We start from the raw sequence: 19,205 nt of genomic DNA on the forward strand, positions 1-19,205 counted from the left end.
GACCCAGGATTTTTTTTAGATGGACAGATCTCTCTACTTATCTACATATTTGTGTGTATATACATAAGCGTGTGCATTTCCTAAGACTAGGGATGTTCTCTTACATAGCCACAGGACAGTCAGCAAAGCCAGCGCATGTACCATTGATGTAATAGTCTTACCTAATCTATCACTCGTGCTCTAACTCTACCTGCTGACCCCAGTAAGGCCCTCTGTGGTATTTTTTCCCCTTTCTGGGACAGATCATTACACAGCTTATTGTAATGTGGGTCAATGGGTCAGCTTATTACACAGCTGTCATAGCTCTTTAATCTCTTTTAATGTGGAACATTTGCACACCTTTGTCTTCCGACGTTGATATTTTGGAAGAATACAGTTCCTCCTCACCCTTTTTAATAGAATTTTGAGTTTGTCTGAAGTTTCCCCACTGATGAGATTCAGACTGGCATTCTCGACTGGAAGTCTGCATAGGTGATGTTACTTCCTTCTCAGGGCATCACATCCGGTGGTATATGACATCCATCTGTCTCTCACTGGTGATGATAATTTTGATCTCCCAGTCAAGATGCTGTCCAATGTCTCCACTGTATGATTACTGATTTTTATTCTCCCTTGTAACTAAGAGGCAGTCTGTGAGGAGACACTGCAAGACCATGCAAATATCCTGATTCTCGCAAAAAATTCTGTTTAGCGTCCACTGAGGATTCCCGACTGATGGCTGCAAAATGATGACTTTCCAAATCTAGCACTCACTCTACATTTCCCAACCAGCCTTCCTCATTCATTCCTTTATCCATTTATTATTGGCATGGACTTACAAAATTACTATTGTTTTTCAGTGGTTTAAAATCCATAGCTGTACTTAATTATCTTGGTGCTCAAACCGTCCCAGAATTGGCCTGGGAAGCCCCTCCAAGTTGGCTCCTGTGACATTCCCTCATCATTTTCATAAGCGTTTCTTCACTGTCTGATGTAACAAAATGTTCCAGGCTCATCATTGTCTACCTGGAGTCAGCCCTTTCCCCAAGAAACCCCGGATCCTCTCTCAGTGGGAAATGGTGTTAGAGATGATGGGCCGAGCACCAGATGTGCTTATTGCTCCTGGGTGTCTTTGCTTGTTGGCCCTTTCAGCAGACAGATCACAAACTACATGCATGTTTGAGCACACCTACATACGCACATGCACGCACACACACACATCCACGAGAACATAAACATGCATACACATATTATTAAAGCATCATTTCACCCTGATACCTCCACAGGGTTTATCTTTTGCCCTCCTCCACACCTGTATGTTTCTTATTCCATAGTGAACAGCCATGCTCTCAGCAACATCCACACACTCAGTCATTTGCTTCATCTTCTATCTCAAAGTTCCCTATTTTATTCATATTGCTACCAGATAATCAAGCCTACTAAAAAGGGTTCAGGATTTGTTTGCAAGCACTCTACCCTACCTGGCCTGGCCTGGAGATTCATAGCCGAACACTATATTCGTAAGTTATTCTGGATTGGTTCTTTCTTTTTCCCCGTGAGTTACGGTACTCATTTGAAACACATTAGGTTTACTTGTTTTAACTTGCGTTTAGTTTTAGGTTGTAAGTCACTTTCTAACAGCTGCTTTTATCCTGCAGCAAAATGTAAGCTAGAGCAGTGCTCCCCAGATCACTATTTCAGCTAATTAATACCAACTCCGATGAGGCGGCAGACCACGAAAACTGCCGACTGGGAAGTGAGCAACGTCCTGCTGATAGAAACTGAAAGAATATTTACCAACTGGAGCCAGTGTTTCCTACCTGGTGTTTGCTATACGAGTCTGCTCTAGGAACAACTAAGTGGGTTCTAGGGGAACAGGGACACAAGAGACAAACATTTGAAACAGGTTCGAGCGCAAACTCACCTTTTCCAATGTGCCGCCTGGTGTTTTCAATAGTGGAATTCCGGTTAACGTTGGAGAGCAGCCCAAGGCAGAAACGGTTCTTATTGTTGGAAGGATCGGTGAAACCATCCACCAACACACTTGTGGAGGAGGCGTGGAACGCTTCACCCACACGATTATTGAGCTCATAGTAGACAATAGAGCACCAGTGTTTTGGTTCCTCATAAGCAACCGCCTGAACATCTGTAAGAAAGAAAAGCTTATAGTCAACCTCGGTTAGTGCCTCGGGCTCTCAAAAACTGAAACTGTGTTGTAAAATTGGCTCAGGATCATGGAATGAAGATATGGAAAAGCAAGGGCCATTATAACGTATACGGTTTCTCTATGACATCCAAAACAGGTCCTCCTTACTAAGTGTGACATTCCCCTTTAATTGGAAAATAATTTTCCCCAATTACTATCAGATCACCAAAACGCCAGCTAAGCAAGCATACCAAGAGCACTTGCTGAACACTCACAATATGCTACTCGCTCCCCACCACAGACGCTGGCTCCCCATCTAAAGAAATACAAGTGGCAAGTGAAAAACCAATGCGAAGAGCACAATAGAGGACAGGAAATGTGCCAAAGGTGCTGGCAGAAAAAGGGTGACTTTCAACAAAGCCTTCACAGGCCTAGGCTTTTTTCAAAGTAATGAAAATCAGTTTCTAATGATTGATAAGCAGTTCCCTTACTTCACATTCAGCTGCCAATAACGATCACAGCCGCAGCTCGGCTCCAGTCCTCAAACGCAGGAAGAAATCTTGCCAGCTGGCCATTTTTACAGAATGAATCATATCTCGCTCATCCAGATTTCATGCTAACTTCCTTATATTTGCTTTAAGTCATGCAGAGCAGGTGTGTTTTGTCTCTCCATTCCCAGAATGGGCCAACAATGGAAATTACCCAACTTTACTGACAGGATGCAGCTTGTTAAGTCAAATCTCTTAAGACTAACAAATCTCCAAACAGAACATGCTTCTAAACATTTGCAACGAAAAGGTTCTAAAGATAAGTTCCTTCTGTAGTAAAACCTCTTATACCACTGCTTTAGAGATTCCAGGAATACAAACCACGTATGCCCAGTATGCCAATACGTAATGATCTGAGGTTTACGAGGTCCTGAGCGTACAGTCGTAAAAAGAGAAAGAATATCCGCATTAGAAGCATAAGCCGTAACTGCTTAGGAAGAAGTACTTCTGTGTTCTTAACATCAACCTCCACGGATATCCCGATGCACTTAATTTTAGCATTCGGTAAAGAAAACAAAGAAAACGATCATTAAAAAAAATCCACGCATATGTTAGCCGCTCTATACACTTAAGCACGTGAGCCCAATACAGGCGTACGCTATCTTCTCTGCTGAGCAACGATCCCAGGTCAGCTTGCTGTATTTCAAAGCGCAAAATTTTAGTGATTTACCTAGCGCTAAATCTTAAAAGAAGGCTGCGACATCATTAGAGAAGGCTTTTATAAGCTATTGGGGTTGTTCAAGATACTATTCGTTTAGGTCGGAGGATGACACATTTTTTCCTGTAAGAGACCAGAAAGATTTTGTGGGCCATCTGGTCTCCACTCCAACTATTCAACTGTGCCCTAGCAGTGCTAAAGCTGCCACAGATCATATGTAATGGACGTAGCTGTGCTCCCGTAAAAATTTATTTACAAAAACAGGCAGCAGGCTGAATTGGTCTGCGGGCTGTAGTGTGCTGACTCCTGCCTTAGGAAAACCAGCAAAGGTAAAACAGTAACAGAAAGGCCAACATTCCTTCCTCATGAAGATATTAACTGTAAACCTATTCTAATGGGGAAATTTCAAAAAGCTCTTTGAAGGAAAAATTTTATAGCAACTGAAAGGCCTATTTCCTGACAGCAGACATTTTAGGCTTAACCACGATCGCCACAGGGTCCACCCGCTCCTCACTGGACAGCGGTGCTGTGCCCATCCTCTCCTGCTGTCCTGTTCCCAAAATACAAACTCCAAAGATGGGCGAGACAGGAGAGGTTTTTTTTTTCCTCAACCAGCATTTTTATTTTTTGGTTGATAATTATGTTTGGGAGGTTGTTCGAGAGATTATGAGGAACCATAAAATACAGAGCCAGTAGGACAGATGTAAAAATATTTTACAGATTAAGAAGTTGTACATTCCAATTTACTACACTGCACATCTAAGAAAGGTTCTTTAAGTTTACCATTAGGTTTTAAGAACTTAAAAAAATGTAAGCAACTCTGATAAAGTCTGAGGTACCTCCCATTTTAATAAAAAAGTAGTAAGAATGAAATGAGACATACACCTAGTAATGAGATTGCACTGTAACTTCAATTTGCATAAAATGCATACATATTGAGAAATGGTCCATGCCACGGGGCACCAGGGTGGCACCTTCTTCCACGAGAGGCTGTTTGGGAGCAGTTTTCTTCAACAACATGGTCATGACCTCCTAAGGTGCTCAGGGACTCTCCCAACAATCACTGACCCGAGTTCTCTGCTCGGCTGGGCCCACACCACTTGCCAGTGCAGAACGATGGCGTTCTCCCCTCAGTACTGCCGGCGGTATGGTGGTATGACAGGGCTGGAAACACACCCACTCTCTACCAGAAAGGGAAAGAAATGCTCCATCCTGCTTAGAGGTGCTGCTTATGCTCTTCCAGGTGAGAAGAGGAAAAACATGTGCCTCCGCCCCTTTTTGTAACGAGGTTAGAAACAAATAAATATAGCAAGAAAGAAACAAATGTTCTATTAGTTTGTTCCAGCTGCAGCTGTATATGGATGAGGGCTGGAAAATAATGGTATTGATGAATATCAAAAGAATCTTTGGAAAACCTTGTTATATGAACTTCTAATTTTGGAAATCACCAGTGACAACTCCACTTTAGTAATGTTATGCTCATTGTTTCTTACTACTACCCCTCTGTCCTTCACTTAAAAATATTCTTTTATCACCAATTCAAAATCATCAAGTATTGTGCTCTCAACAGAAGACTGCACAATTGTACTTAGGCCTTCATTAGTTAAGTCAGTGTGTTTGTTCTTCATAGGAAAGATCTATTTGTAATCCAAAAAGTTCTATCTAGCTTCTCTTATTGAGCTCTTTCTCCAACAGCTATCTTTTTACAGACTAATAAACATTTGTGAGAGAAAGTAACGTTTGGACAGATAAACTTTAGACACTAAAAAGGGAATACACAGCAATGCATTTTACCTCCTCTGTTGATTTCTGAGGGCAGGGAGGGTGCCATCATATTTGTGTCCATTGGCTGAGAGCCATCCTGGGTCATGGGGTCTTCGGGAGGCAGGTAAGCAGGCGGGGGCGTATCAGCTACAAAGTTTAAAGAAAATGATGTCTTTCTCCTTAAACACACACACTTAAAACATATATTGTGTGAAACTGAGACTGAATTGCCCATTTCAACTCCCCCATCAGAAAATGGCTACTACAGACACTGAACTGGGTATACACTTTCTACAAGTGCCTAACTAACACCTCATGATCTGGTACAACTGTAGTCAAAGTCCAGTGGGAGGAAAAGCACTCTCTGCCAGTTCCAGGAGCCTATCCGGGCTCGTGCTCTCTTTGAATAATCAGAAGAGCATTTAAACACACTTCCATACAATCCACTTTGAGAGGACCTCTGCGTTTCAGTTTCACTGGTGGATGGCAAAGCTACATAGGATTTCTTAAGAAAAAGAGCTTCAGGGTCTCTTCCATTAAACTCATAGGCTCTTAGGAATTTACCAACTGACTTTCATTACAGCCAATTTGCTGACTTCGACTGTTAATTTCTCCTGACTTCAAGCACTCTGTTAGGACTACCTTCTCCCTGCCTACTTTAATAATCACTAGTTTTAAAACCCCTAGTAGCAGAATAATAATCAGTTTATCACAGCTATTTTCTATTTCAGAATTTACGTATGTTCTTCTAGAAAGCTCAGAGCCAACTGGCAATAAGAGGCAAAGAGCATGACGTTTGAAACAAAGAACACTAATATGGGTCTTGTGTTTTCTTAAATAAAATAAGGGGTTATGGGTTGCCCACAAATAGTCCTTTGTGATCAAAAAGCAAGTCCCTCACTGGCTTTCGGGAGCCCATCTCGCACACCTGACAGGGCAGGGAACAAAGCTTTACCTTAGGGAACGATGAACAACCCAGAGGAGTAGCCGAGATCACTCAGGGCAACTGTGGAATACAAATGGCCAATACTGCTGCTCCTTTAACAGCTTTTCAGAGATTTCCAAGACCGAGTCTCCAGCTGACTCACAACCCAGGAACTCCCACCGTCCAGCTGCCAGCATGCAAGAGCTCACAGCACAAAGACTGGACTATGGGGACCTTATCTGGATGCCTCTGCACCCTTTCTCCGGCTTCTTTTAATTCAGCACCTTCCCCTGCAGCTGTAACACTGACTCTGCTTTACTTCCAGCCAGGAATGAAGACAACGAGCATCACGCCTCTGAGACCAAATCCAATAAATTTCTGCAAATGACCTGGTGAAAATTTCATCAGCAACCAGTGGCATCAGCACCACTGGGAGAGACCACCAGAGGGCGATGGGTAATACTCTGCTATTCCCGCAAGTGCCTCCTCCCACCCCTGGCCGCTTTCTCTTTTCCACGTTTCCTTTACGTGGCCTGTAGCCTTAATCCCTCACAGCCGGGGACAAAGTGTAAACTCGGGCAATAATCTTCCAGTTTTTCACTCTTGGGCCCACCCTGGCTTTGCCACTGCTCAAAAGCTTCTGAAACTCTCTCTTCACCACTTACCTGTTCATCAAACCCAACGGGTCTGGGAGAGAGTGGGGTGAATAGGAGATCACCAGATGATACTTAGTTTGACTTTTAAACTCATCTATATCCCTGCTGCCCTGCCTCATCCTCAACAGTTTTGGATTGAGAAACAAAACAATGCAAAATAAAAGGCTCAAAACCAACAGAAGTCATAAATATGGAAATAAAAGACAACAGTATCAAGTGTGGACCACTTTTCAATTTTTGAGGACCTACCAGCACTGTTGTCAAATTCACATTTACTTAAAAACATTTCAAGTGGCTTAATAGGCCTGCCCGCCCATTTTTCCCTTCTTGAAGTATTAATCAATGTTAAGTACATCTTTGTGTAGAGCATCCTTCTTGAAGTCTACTGGCAAGAAATTTGGCACTAATCATTTTTTGTGAGATGCTTGCTTACTAACCTATAATTTGAAAAATATAATGTCCTAATTAATCATTTATTTTTATAAACATTACACCATCAGTTAAATCTAAAAAAGGAGGATAATTGTTTTTGTCTTTGCTAAGTTAAACAAGCAGATGGTCTCCAGTACTTCTGCTGCATTTCCTTTGTTGCTAAAGTATATGTTTCTTGGGATTACATCACCACTTAAATGAATTTAATTAAGTAGGGGGGTGTGAACCCTCAGGAAATATCTTTTCTGAGGTTGCACTTACAACAGGGGTTTTTTCCCCCCAGGTACAGCAATGTGTGCAACACATTATTTTTCTCTTTCTCTCTTTTATCAAGAGCAAAGACTGTAACAATTATGCCACTCCTAGAAGGATGCAACTGTTTCAAAACCCTTCCAAATCAAAACTTATTCAAGCTTCTGTGCCTGACAGATAAAACAGGACATTTGCTTGACCACAGCGGCATCCTGCATCTGAGAGCAGAGCGCCGTGTAGCAGAGCTGAAGAGCGCTCTGCGTGCAGGTGCACCCGGCTCCCCCCCCAACCCTTGCAGCAGCACTGTCTACCTGACCCGAACGTCGTGGAATGTTCCAACCCACCTGGCATCTGGAAAGGGCTTCCTGGGTCTGAGCTGGTGGGAGAGTGTGGGTAGGTACCACTGCTGCTTCCAGGAGAGTTGGGGTAGCTGCTACTGGGGGAGTGAGGGAACGGATGGCTGTTGGGTTGCTGGAAAGAATCCGGGAAGGTGGCGTTGAGGGGCATGTGAGGCTCATTTTGTCCTAAGTTACGGAACTGAGCTAACAGGCTGTGCTGAGGATTATATTCGCTGTGTCTTGGAACCAGCACTGGAGGAAGAACTGGAAAAAGGGAAAGAAAAGCGAGAGATAAACATGGAAATGATGAATATCTGTAATACCGTCACAATGAACCCTGCCCTGCTGCCAACTCAAAATCATCATTCAAGTGCAAAGCACCTTTCACTCAGGAATAAATGTGGTAACAAATGGTCTCTTTAGAACGGCTGCGACGTAGGCCCGAGACCTGCAGCACAAACTGCCCAAGGAAAGTCTGCAAAACACCTTCTATGTTAAAAATGTTAAGGCTGGTTAGCCTGGTGATGCGTATTAAAGAGAGCACGTACTGCATGGAGCACTGGGTGTTATACGCAAACAATGAATCATGGAACACTACATCAAAAACTAATGATGTAATGTATGGTGACTAACATAACATAATAAAAAAAAGGTTAAGGTTGCCCCATTCTTAATGTTTTCATTCACTAAAAACCCAAGCACAATTAAGAACATATACCACCGACGGTTCCACGCTCACAGCTCTGGTTGATAAGATATTACGTTGAAAGAGTTAATACTTACTGAATGGTATGGATTATTCACCACAAATGTTTTAAATTGACACATTAACTCACTTTAAAACAAAAGGAGGCACAGTAAATAAGATTGAGAGGATAAATACAGTGAGCAGCATAAAATCCAAATGCCAATGAAGGTAGTTAATTAGATAAAATATGATGTTTTGTGGGACAGACTTTATGTTGTGTCCAAGTAGTCACACTTCACAAAAAACCTTTTCCCTGAGGATATTAATGCATATAACCCACTTCTCAGTAATCCTCAGCACTACCTGACAGGCAAAGGAGAAAACGGGTTATACAATCCACATTTTGCTAATTGGATACTCAAAGTATAAAGGCCAAAAACATACATACCATTAGAGAAGGAAAGAAAACAGCTCAAGTCATTCCGAAAAGCTCTGTATGGTAGGAACCTAAGGAGTTAATAATTAGCAGGGTCTGCAACCTCCAGAAACCTCTAGAGGCAAAGGCACTATAAATAACTCTAAATAAGATGCTAATCGAAGTGAAGGCCTGGGTAACAAGCCCTAACTGGGTTAGATCCTCAACTTCCCACCACAGTCTCCAGATAGCTCCTCCCCAGGAACAAAGGCCCTCAGAACCCCTACTACTCTCATGGCCTTGGCTAGAAAAACCACCCATTTGGAAATCTGCATGGAGGAGAGGGGAGGAGATTTAAAATCTGCTACTGTTGTTGGGAGCTGGAACTCAGAATATATTCTCCCCAAGAAACAATATTTAGTGGGATTAGGGATTAAGTCGATTTTTGAGGGCTTTCCAGGGATCTATCTGTAACTTACACCATTTCTGCAGGAAAATGTGCCCTGAACACTTAGATTATCACTTACTCATGAGCTGGAGATTGTTTTTCTTCTAAGTAAAAACAGGTTCTTGAAGGTCTTAAATGGTCTCATAAGCTATATCTTAAATTGCAGATCTGTAGAAATAAATTCCCCACTAACTGATCCTTTAAAAAACGAATCTTTTTAGTATAATACATGTATTTCCTTTACTGCACAGTGATGGAATCTAGCCAAATTAAGTCATCAAAAGCTTAAATCCTCCTCCTACCTTTCAATAGTCACCTGAAATATAAACTATTTTGATGAAGAAAAAATTCCTAATTGTCATAAAGGCTCCCCCAATGTCAACAGAAATCTATATTCCAAAATAAACAAAGGCTCTGAAATAGCACAATGCCTGTGAATTACCCATGCAATTAAAAAGTCTTTTTCGGGCGCCTGGGTGGCTCAGTCGGTTAAGCGACTGCCTTCGGCTCAGGTCATGATCCTGGAGTCCCGGGATCGAGTCCCGCATCGGGCTCCCTGCTCAGCGGGGAGTCTGCTTCTCCCTCTGACCCTCCTCCCTCTCGTGCTCTCTGTCTCTCATTCTCTCTCTCGCAAATAAATAAATAAAATCTTAAAAAAAATAAAAATAAAAACAGTCTTTTTCTTTGAGCGGCTGCCGCTGGACTCCCTACTTCCCAGCTTGCCTCTCATGGTCATCTAGCGATAGTCTCAATTCTGATTAGGGCCTCTAAACCCTGCCCCCAAAATGCAGCACCAGACGACACCTGGAATCCATCCTCCATCTTGACCCTTCAAAGGACACCCCCCAAATACACACGCACACTCTACTTACTGGAGCCCCCGTTTCAGCGACTCCTATTGCCTATAATCTGAGAACTGGGAATTTGCTTCTCATCGCTCACAGATGACAGTGGCAGGAGGAGGAGGCAATGTACACCTCGAGTTCGTGTTTGGCATGTGTGTTCCTGCAGCAACTCTGTTGTGTGCTGTGGTGGTCCGGCTCTGGGCGCAGTGCCGTCCTTAGTCCACAGCACAGATGACATCATCAGCTTTTGCAGATGACCTGGGAATGAGCCACCAACTACAGCAAAGCACCACCCTACAGATAAGCTGGAGGAGAAAAATAACTTTTTCCTCACCTCTGATTAGTAAGATCAATTTTGCCACTGCCAACACAGGTACAAGTATCTTTATTATTTTTTTAAGTGGGCTCCACGCCCAACGTGGGCCTTGAACTCATGACCCTGAGATCAAGAGTCCCATGCTCTACAGGCTGAGCCAGCCTGGTGCCCCAGTACAAGTATCTTTTAATAAACTTTAAAAAAATGTATTGAGGTATCACAGATCTATAGTAAAATGCACAAGTGTTCATATAAATGGAATAATATATACTCTTGAGTCTGGGTTCTTTGGTTCAACACTATGTCTGTAGGGGTCATCCAATGTTGTGTGTGGCATCTTATTATATTACGATTTGTTTACTCAGCCCCCCCCATCTAACCTCCTTAAAGGATAATCAATTTCTTTTTATCCCCTGGTTTATCCTTCCTGTATTTCTTCTTGAAAAAGTTAAGCTGACAAATACGTGCTTTCTTTTGTCTTTACTACTAAACAGGAAAACAGCCTACTCTATATATTGTTTTGCACTTTGCTTTATTCACCTATATCCTACAATTAACTTACTAATTTAGAGAGATCTTCCTCATTTGTTTTTGCAGGTAATACAGCACCATAGTTTCTTCAGCCAATCTCCCATGTCTGCGCAGTTTACAATATTTTACCACTACGCGTAACACTGTAATGAATAACCCTATGCACACATATACTGCCGTATTGTTAAAGGAGTACCTTCTGGGTAAATCCCTAGAAGTGGCCATACTGGATGAAAACGAAGATACAACTTTGTTGTTGTCAAGCACCCCTTCATGGGGGTTGTGCCATTGCGCATTGCTACCAGCCATGTGCGAGACTGACTTTTCCCCCACAGCCCCTAGGACAGACTATTTTGTCAAGATTTTTTTTTTAAGGAATTTTTTTTCTTTTTCTTTAAAGATTTTATTTATTTTAGACAGAGACAAAGAGTGGTGGGCAGGGGCAGAGAGAGAGAACCTATAGCAGACTCGTGCTGAGTGCGGAGCCCGAAGCGGGCCTTTACCCAATGACCCTGAGATCCTGACCTGAGCCGAAACCACGAGTTGGACGCTTAACCGACTGAGCCACCCAGGTGCCCCAAGACTGGTCAATCTGATGGGTGAGAAATGGTATTTTGGTGCAATTTTAATGTATATTTCTCTTATGGTGAAAGTCGATCATCTTTTCATGTATTTCAGGGGGTATTTTAACATATGGCTTTGCAAATGGTCTGCTTGTGCCTTTTGCCCATTTTTTGGTCTTTTCATTTTTCATTAAAAAATATAAATAAATATATATTAGAGCTCTTAGCCTGTGCTATTTTATATGTTACAAATATTTTATCACAATTTGTCTTTGACTTTACTTATTTGAAAAAGCTTATTTTTTTTTTGGTAATCGAATTTATCAATATCTTCCTTTATTGCATATGGGTCTTGAGTCACAGAAAGGCTTCTCCTACACCCAGATTATAAGGAGGAATTCACCCATGCATTCTTCCAGTGCATATAAAGTTTCCTATTTTACTTAGATCTCTGATCCATCTGTAGCTCAGTTTTATTTATACTATGAGGAACAGATCTAATTTTATCTTTTCCCAAATGGTTGGCCAGTTGCCCCAACACCGTTTATTAAGAAGCCCATCTTTTCCTCACTGATTGGATATACCACCTTTTTCATAAGGTTCCATGTATGTTAGGGTCTATGTTTAGACATTCCACTCCATCCTATTCTAGTCGGTGCCCCACCACCACTGTGTTAATTATAGAGGCTTTATAGTATGTTTTAATAGCTGATATGGCTAGTCCCCCCTCACAGTTCTCTTTCAGTGTTCTGCCTGCATGCTTACTCCTCCATATCAACTTTAGCTATCACCTTGTCTACCTCCAGAAAAAAAGAGATTTTGGTACTTGTACTGGGGTCACAATATATTTATAAATTAACTTATCAGTAAGAATATCTTGATGTTCAGATGTCCCATTCAAAACCTAGGACGGTTTCTTCAAGTCTACTTTTGCACCTTTTAGGAACATTCCATAGTTCCTATCTGTGTTCATCTGCTCGGGCTGCCATAACAAAATACCACAGACTGGGTGGCTTACAAAACAGACATTTATTTACTCAACGTTCTCGTGGCTGGAAGTCTGAGCTCAAGGTGTTGGCAGGATGGTTTCTCCTGAGGCTTCTCTTCTTGGCTTGCAGAAGGCTATTTTCTTCCTGTGTGTCCTCACATTGCTTATTTCCCTGCTGTCTCTCTGTGTGCCCTAATCTCCACTTATAAGGACAGACTGGATTAGGACCCACCCCAATGGCCTCACTTCAACTTTTTTTTTTTTAATTTAAATTCAATTAGCCAACATATATTACATCATTAGTTTCAGATGTAGAGATCACTTTAACTTTTTAAAGGCCCTATTTCCAAATACAGTCATATTCTGAGGGACTTATGATAGGGCTTTGACATATAAATTGGGGGGGGGGATGAACAATTCAATCTAGAACACTGCATTAGGTTTCATACATTTATTACATTTACTCATATTTTATCTTTTCTGTTGCTACTTTAAATGGAGTTTTCTCTTCCACTATATCTTCTGTTAATTATTTTTATATATGAAGGTTATTGATATTTCCTTGCTTTTATATACTGCTACCTGGCTGAATTCTTTTCTCTTAGTTTTATCATTGATTCCTTACAGAATTCTCCAGGTAAATGATCATGTCACCGACAAATAGAGTTTTCCTTCTTTCCTTTCCAATTGTTTTCTCTTGCCTAGTTGCATTGGCTAATAGTGCCAATATAACGTTAAAAGGTACTGGAGCCAGGGAACTTCCTTGACTTAATTCTTGACCTTGGTGGGAATGCCTCTAGTATTTCCCCTTAAGATGTTGACTTTAGAACTCTGGTATATATATTATGTTAAGGAAGTATCCATCCATTCCTATAGTTCAGTGCTGTTATTAGGAACAGGTGTTAATTTTTTTTTAAAGATTTATTTATTTTGAGAGAGAGCATGCCTGTGACTGGGGGGGGGAGGACAGAGGGAGAGGGAGGGAGAGAATCTCCAGCAGACTCCCCACTGAGCGGGGAGCCTGACTAAAGGCTTGATCTCATGACCCTGAGATCATGACCTGAACCGAAACCAAGAGTCAAACGCTTAACCGACTGAGCCACCCAGCTGCCCCCAGGTGTTAAATTTTTGTCAGAGAATTTTTCAGCATTTCTGAAGATTGTTATGATTTTTCTTCTTAGACCTAATTAATATGATTAATTATTCTTGCATTCCTGGCATAAAACCTGCTTGGGTCATGATATATTATTTTCTTAATGTGGGATGTTAGAGTCTAATAACTGATATTTAGGACTTTTAGACCAGTATTCATATGTGAGATACTGATCCAAGTTTCTTTGTGTGTGTGTGCGTGTGTGATCGTTATCAGGTTTTGATATCAATGTTGTACTTGCTTCATAAATATTTCTGCACTCAGAAACAGTTTATGTTGCTAACTAGTCTCTAAATGTTAGGTAGACTTTCCCTGTTAAATTATCTGGGCGTGGTGCTTTCTTGTGGAGTAGCTCCTTAATAACTTTCTTTATTCATTCCACAGAGATAAATTTAAACTTTCTATGATTACTGAGGCTAATTCTGGCTAATTATATTTTTCCTGGAAAATTATCCATTCTATCTAGGTTTTCAAATTTACTTGCATAAAGGTATGCAAAGTAATCTTACAATGAAATTTTATATCCTCTGTATCAATAACTGTTTCCCTCTTACATCTTTTTTTAAATGTTTGTGCTTTCTCCCCACCCGATCTTTTTTTCTTAATTACCTGATCCTTGGTCTTTTTTTTTGAAACGAGGATTTGTTGATTTGACTTTTTAAAAAATTCTCTATCTTATTATTTTTGCTTTCATCTTTATTCTCTCTTCCCTCATACTTTGATTTACTTTGTTCTTTTCCTAGAGCTTTTTTGACTGGAAGTTTAAAAGTAATCTTTTTATTCTTTCATTTTTACTGATAAAGGTGTTCAAGGCTATGGATTTTCCTCTGATCATTGATTTAAGTGTATCCCATTGATTCTGATATGTAGGTGTTTTTGTGATCATTATTTTCCAAACATCATGTAATTTTTATTTATATTTGCCCATTCACCTATGGGTCATTTAATAGAATGGCTTTTAAATCCCCAGGTGTAAGAGCTTATTTGCTTTAAACTTCTAGGTTTATGGTATTGTGATAAGAATGCTGATTGCACTATTCCTAATTTATGGAACTTGCTATTTTCTTGGCAACTTACAACAGAATAAATTTTTGAGTGTTGCTTGTACACTGAAAAGAACGTCTATTTTCTATTATCAATGTGCAGTGTTAACAGGTATCTGTAAGAGCTACCTTATTAATAATGTTGCTTAGGTCTCCTGTATCAGGGGTCAGCAACCTTTTTCTGCAAAGGATCAGAGAGTAAAAATTTTAGGTTTTGTGGGCTATATGGCCTCTGTCACAACTTTTCAACTCCTCTGTTGTAGCAAGAAAGGCATAGATAACATGTAAAAAATTGGATGTGGCTGAGTTAGGAAACTTCACTTATAGGAACAGGTAACAGAAGGGATTTGGCCTGTGGACATAATCTGCAAACCTCTTTTGATATCATTACTTATGTTTTTTCCAATTGACCAGTCTTCTATTTAGACTGGTATGCTGAAGTCCCTATTATTAGCATGCTTTGTTTTTGTTTTAAGATTTTACTTATTTGAGAGAGAGTGAGAGAAGCATGAGCAAGGGGAGGGGCAGAGGGAGAAGCAGAGTTGCTGCAAGCGGGAGCCCGCTGTGGGGCTTGATCCAGGACCCTGACGTCATGACCTGAGCAGAAGGCAGACACTTAACCGACTAAGCCACCCAGGAGCGCTGTTATTTGTTTTTGCTGCCATATCCTATAGTTTCTGCTTTATACAGGAGGTTGCTGTGATATTTGGTACCTATATGTTCATTATGAAGTGTCCTTTGTGTCAGTACTTTTTGGTCTGAATTCTGTTTTGTCTGGTATCAATCAGACTCACAGCCCCTACTTCTTGTTTCTATTTGCCAGATATAACTTTGCTAATTCCTTTATTTTTAACTTTTGTCACTTTTCTTTTTATTTTTTGAAGGGATGGATCTCTTGAATACAGCACTGAGTTTTGCTTTATGAACTAACTTGATAATTTCTTTAATTGTTGAGTTAAGCCCATTTAATTTATTGATATGAATGACGACGTGCTTGGTCTCAACTCTTGTCATGTTATTGTATAGTAATTGTCACATATTTACCGTATTTCTCTATGTGATGTGATTCTTTCTGTTCTATATTTTTAAAGGAAGTTCTGAAGATAGCTTTGCATTTCTGCTGATTATTTTTGTATTTGTACTTAGTGTCTCCAATCTTTCTTTGTTCCTTACTTGTGTATTTTCCAGTTGCTAAGTTTTAAATGGTATCTTTTGACTCTCATCTATTATCTATACAACCAATAATCTTACTCTGCTTTCCTCTTTTTCTGTTCTTCTATTCCATTTTTAAATTTGCACCCTTTCTACTTTGTCAGAACATCTAGGGTTTACATATTACTTTTCTACCCATATAACTATTCTTATTTTTGCCTTATCTCTACAACTTCATCACCAAATTTTCCCGAGTCATCTCTTAGTTGAATAAAGTTACCCCATCAGATTTCTCAGGAAGAGCTCAGTGTAACAGTATTCACGCTTACACATTTAAAACTTTCTGTACTCATGATACTGAAAGAGAGCTTGTCTTGCCTTTGATTTCCTTAAGCTTCCTGAAATGCTTTTTCACTGTTGCCAGTTTCTGTATGATGATTTTGAGAAGTCTGATTTCAGCACATTCTTGCCTTTACAAGCTATGTGTTCTTCTTGCCTGCAGGCCCTGAGGACTTTTGTCTTGAAAGTCTAATATAGTTTTACTAAGGTTTGTCGTAAAGTTCATCATTCTAGATGAATTTTTCCAAGTAGTTGGTAGGTCCTTTCAATACGTAGATTTAGGTTTTCTCTAACTTCTGTTCCATAGTCTCTAGGACCTTAGGAGCTCCAATTATACATCAGTTAGATCTTCTTTGTTGTCCATTCCAACTGCTTTCTCTCTTTCCCAGTTTCCCATTCACTTGTTAGTTGTTTTCCTGCCTTCTCCAGTGAATCTTCTTACATTTTAATAAGAATCTATTCTCCTGTTGGCACACTGTAATTTATTCTTTCTTTATGAAGTGTTTTTTTTTTTTTTTAAAGATTTTATTTATTTGAGAGAGAGAATGAGATAGAGAGAGCATGAGAGGGGGGAGGGTCAGAGGGAGAAGCAGACTCCCGGCTGAACAGGGAGCCCGATGCGGGACTCGATCCCAGGACTCCAGGATCATGACCTGAGCCGAAGGCAGTCGCTTAACCAACTGAGCCACCCAGGCGCCCTATTTATGAAGTTTTGTCTTAAAATTTATTTTCTGAGTTCTATCACTCTCATTAATTTTCTTCCAATTTTTATCCATTTCTGTAGTTTCTGAATTTCTGATTTTTCTCCCAAATGCTTGTTTGAGGATATTCATTTTGAAGTGTTGTCTTACACTGACACATTCAAGCCATATACTCAAAGAAAATGCTTGCAAATCACATAGATAATAAAGATTGTATCATGAATAAAGAGCCTCAAAACTCAAACCAATTAAAAATTAGGCAAAAGATGTGAGCAGACTCTACACCAAAGAAGATGGACCTTAAAATCACTGTGCTTAGTGAAATAGGTCAGACACAAATGGACAAAGATTTTGATTCTATTTATATGAAAGACTTAGAATAGGCAAATTCTTAAGATACAGAAAGTAGAACAGATGTTAGTTACCAGGGGCTGGAAAAAAAAAGAAAAAAGTAGTCATTGTTTAATGAGTACAAAATTTTTGTTGGGATGATGAGAAAATTTTGGGTATGGATAGTGATAATAGTTATACAACACTGTGAATTTATTTAATGCTATGGAATTGTACATTTATGAATGGTCAAGTAATAAGTACTACATTATATATATTTTACCACAATAATTTTTTTTAATTATTAGAATCGACCATACCAAGTGTTGGCAATAGGGATTCTCATATATTGCTGGTTGTAATGTAAAGTGGTACAATCACTCTGGATAACATTTTAGCAGTTTCTTACAAAATTAAACATTATCTACCATATGTCCCAGCCATTTTCCTTCTAGGTCTTTACCCATGCAAAATGAAAACATATCCATACAGATGTGTGTGTTTTATCTGTGATATCCAAAAACTGGAAACAAATGTCCACTGACAAGCAAATGAATAAATTATGGTATATTAATACAGTAGACTACTACTCAGCAATAAAGAGATATGAAATACTGATTCATACAACTCAGATGACTCAAAATTTGCTGAGAGGAGGCAGACAGAAAAAGAGTGTAGGGGCGCCTGCGTGGCTCAGTGGGTTAAGAGTCTGCCTTCAGCTCAGGTCATGATCTGAGGGTCCTGGGATCGAGCCCCTCCTGGGGCTCCCTGCTCAGCGGGGAGCCTGCTTCTCCCTCTCCCTCTGTCCTTCCCCCCACTCATGTTCACTCTTGCTCTCTCTCAAATAAAATCTTTAAGAAAGAAAGAGAGTGTATACTGTGTAATTCCATGCATATAAAATCTAGAATATGCAAACCAATGTATGGTGACAGAATGCAGAGCAGTAGTTACCTGGGGATGATAGTAAGGGCCAGAGGGAGAGATTGCAAAGGTGCAGGAGTAAATTTTGGAGGTGATATGTATGTTCCTTGTCTTTACTATGGTGATACTTTCACAGGAATATGTCAAAACTAATCACACTGCACATTTTAAACATGTACAGTTTAGTCTATGTCAGTTATTCCTTAATAAAACTGTTCAAAAAGTAAAGTGAAGAGGCAATTTAAAACTGTCTTCTATCAATTTTTAAACATAGCTAAAATGTTTTATTATCAATTCCCTTTTCTAATCCCATCTTCAAAGTTCTGGAACCGTTACTCTGAGCTCTTCAATAGTATATTAATACCCAACTAAAACAACTTTATTCTACTATCTCTACTTCTGTCACTATATGGTGTGTAGCCCCTAATGCAGAATCCCCATCCAGGAAAGGAATTCCAGTTGGTTATCAGACATACCAGCTCTTACAGTGAAAACCAATTGAAGATATCAAAGTAAAGAGCTGCAAGGAAGCTCCATGTTAAAGCAGCGATAACACTTAAGACATACAGTGTCTCATATGGGCTGTTTAAAGTTAATAAGCAGAACTGCAAGGTAAAAAGTAAATGGATATCCTATGCACTCTTTCCCCTCCCCCCCGCCCCAAGCAGGCTCCACACTGGGCGTGGAGCCCAGCACAGGCCTTGAACTCATAACCCCGAAATCAGGACCTGAGCTGAGATCAAGAGTTGGATGCTTAACTGACAGCCGCCCCAGGTGCCCCTCCACTTGAAAGAGGACTTTTCTAAAAAAAAAAAAAAAAAAGGACTTCTCTGTCAAATTTATCTAAGGTTCCATTTAACCCTCTAACAGATGGCTGCCACCAGTGTTTTAGAGCTTCTCACATTACCCTCAGAATCTTTCTGAGACATTTTTGCAGTGTTTTTCAACATTTTTCAGTGACAGAAAGTGAACTCATCTGGTATCTCAGCTCCACTGGAACTGTGAAATTACACTGAAATTTTTCTTTACCAAATTCATACACATTTTATGCCCTACTCCTTACTACTTACCAAA

General features: G+C 40.2%; 1 protein-coding gene across 5 annotated transcripts in view; it reads right to left on the minus strand.

Annotated features, from left to right (window-relative positions):
* The window catches only part of SMAD1 (SMAD family member 1), a 74,170-nt gene that overhangs the window by 8,261 nt on the left and 46,704 nt on the right, over positions 1-19,205 (minus strand). For 3 of the 5 annotated variants that reach the window (XM_021679358.1, XM_021679357.1, XM_021679356.1), the window contains 3 exons: positions 7,705-7,962; positions 5,126-5,242; positions 1,904-2,125 (listed from right to left, as the gene is read on the minus strand). In XM_021679358.1, coding sequence (XP_021535033.1) covers positions 1,904-2,125; positions 5,126-5,242; positions 7,705-7,962 — 597 coding nt within the window. The remainder of the gene's footprint in view (positions 1-1,903; positions 2,126-5,125; positions 5,243-7,704; positions 7,963-19,205) is intronic. The other 2 variants (XM_021679359.1, XM_021679360.1) reach the window with 2 other exon arrangements.

This window comes from Neomonachus schauinslandi, chromosome 2 (genome assembly GCF_002201575.2).
Source record: "Neomonachus schauinslandi chromosome 2, ASM220157v2, whole genome shotgun sequence".
NCBI lineage: Eukaryota > Metazoa > Chordata > Mammalia > Carnivora > Phocidae > Neomonachus > Neomonachus schauinslandi.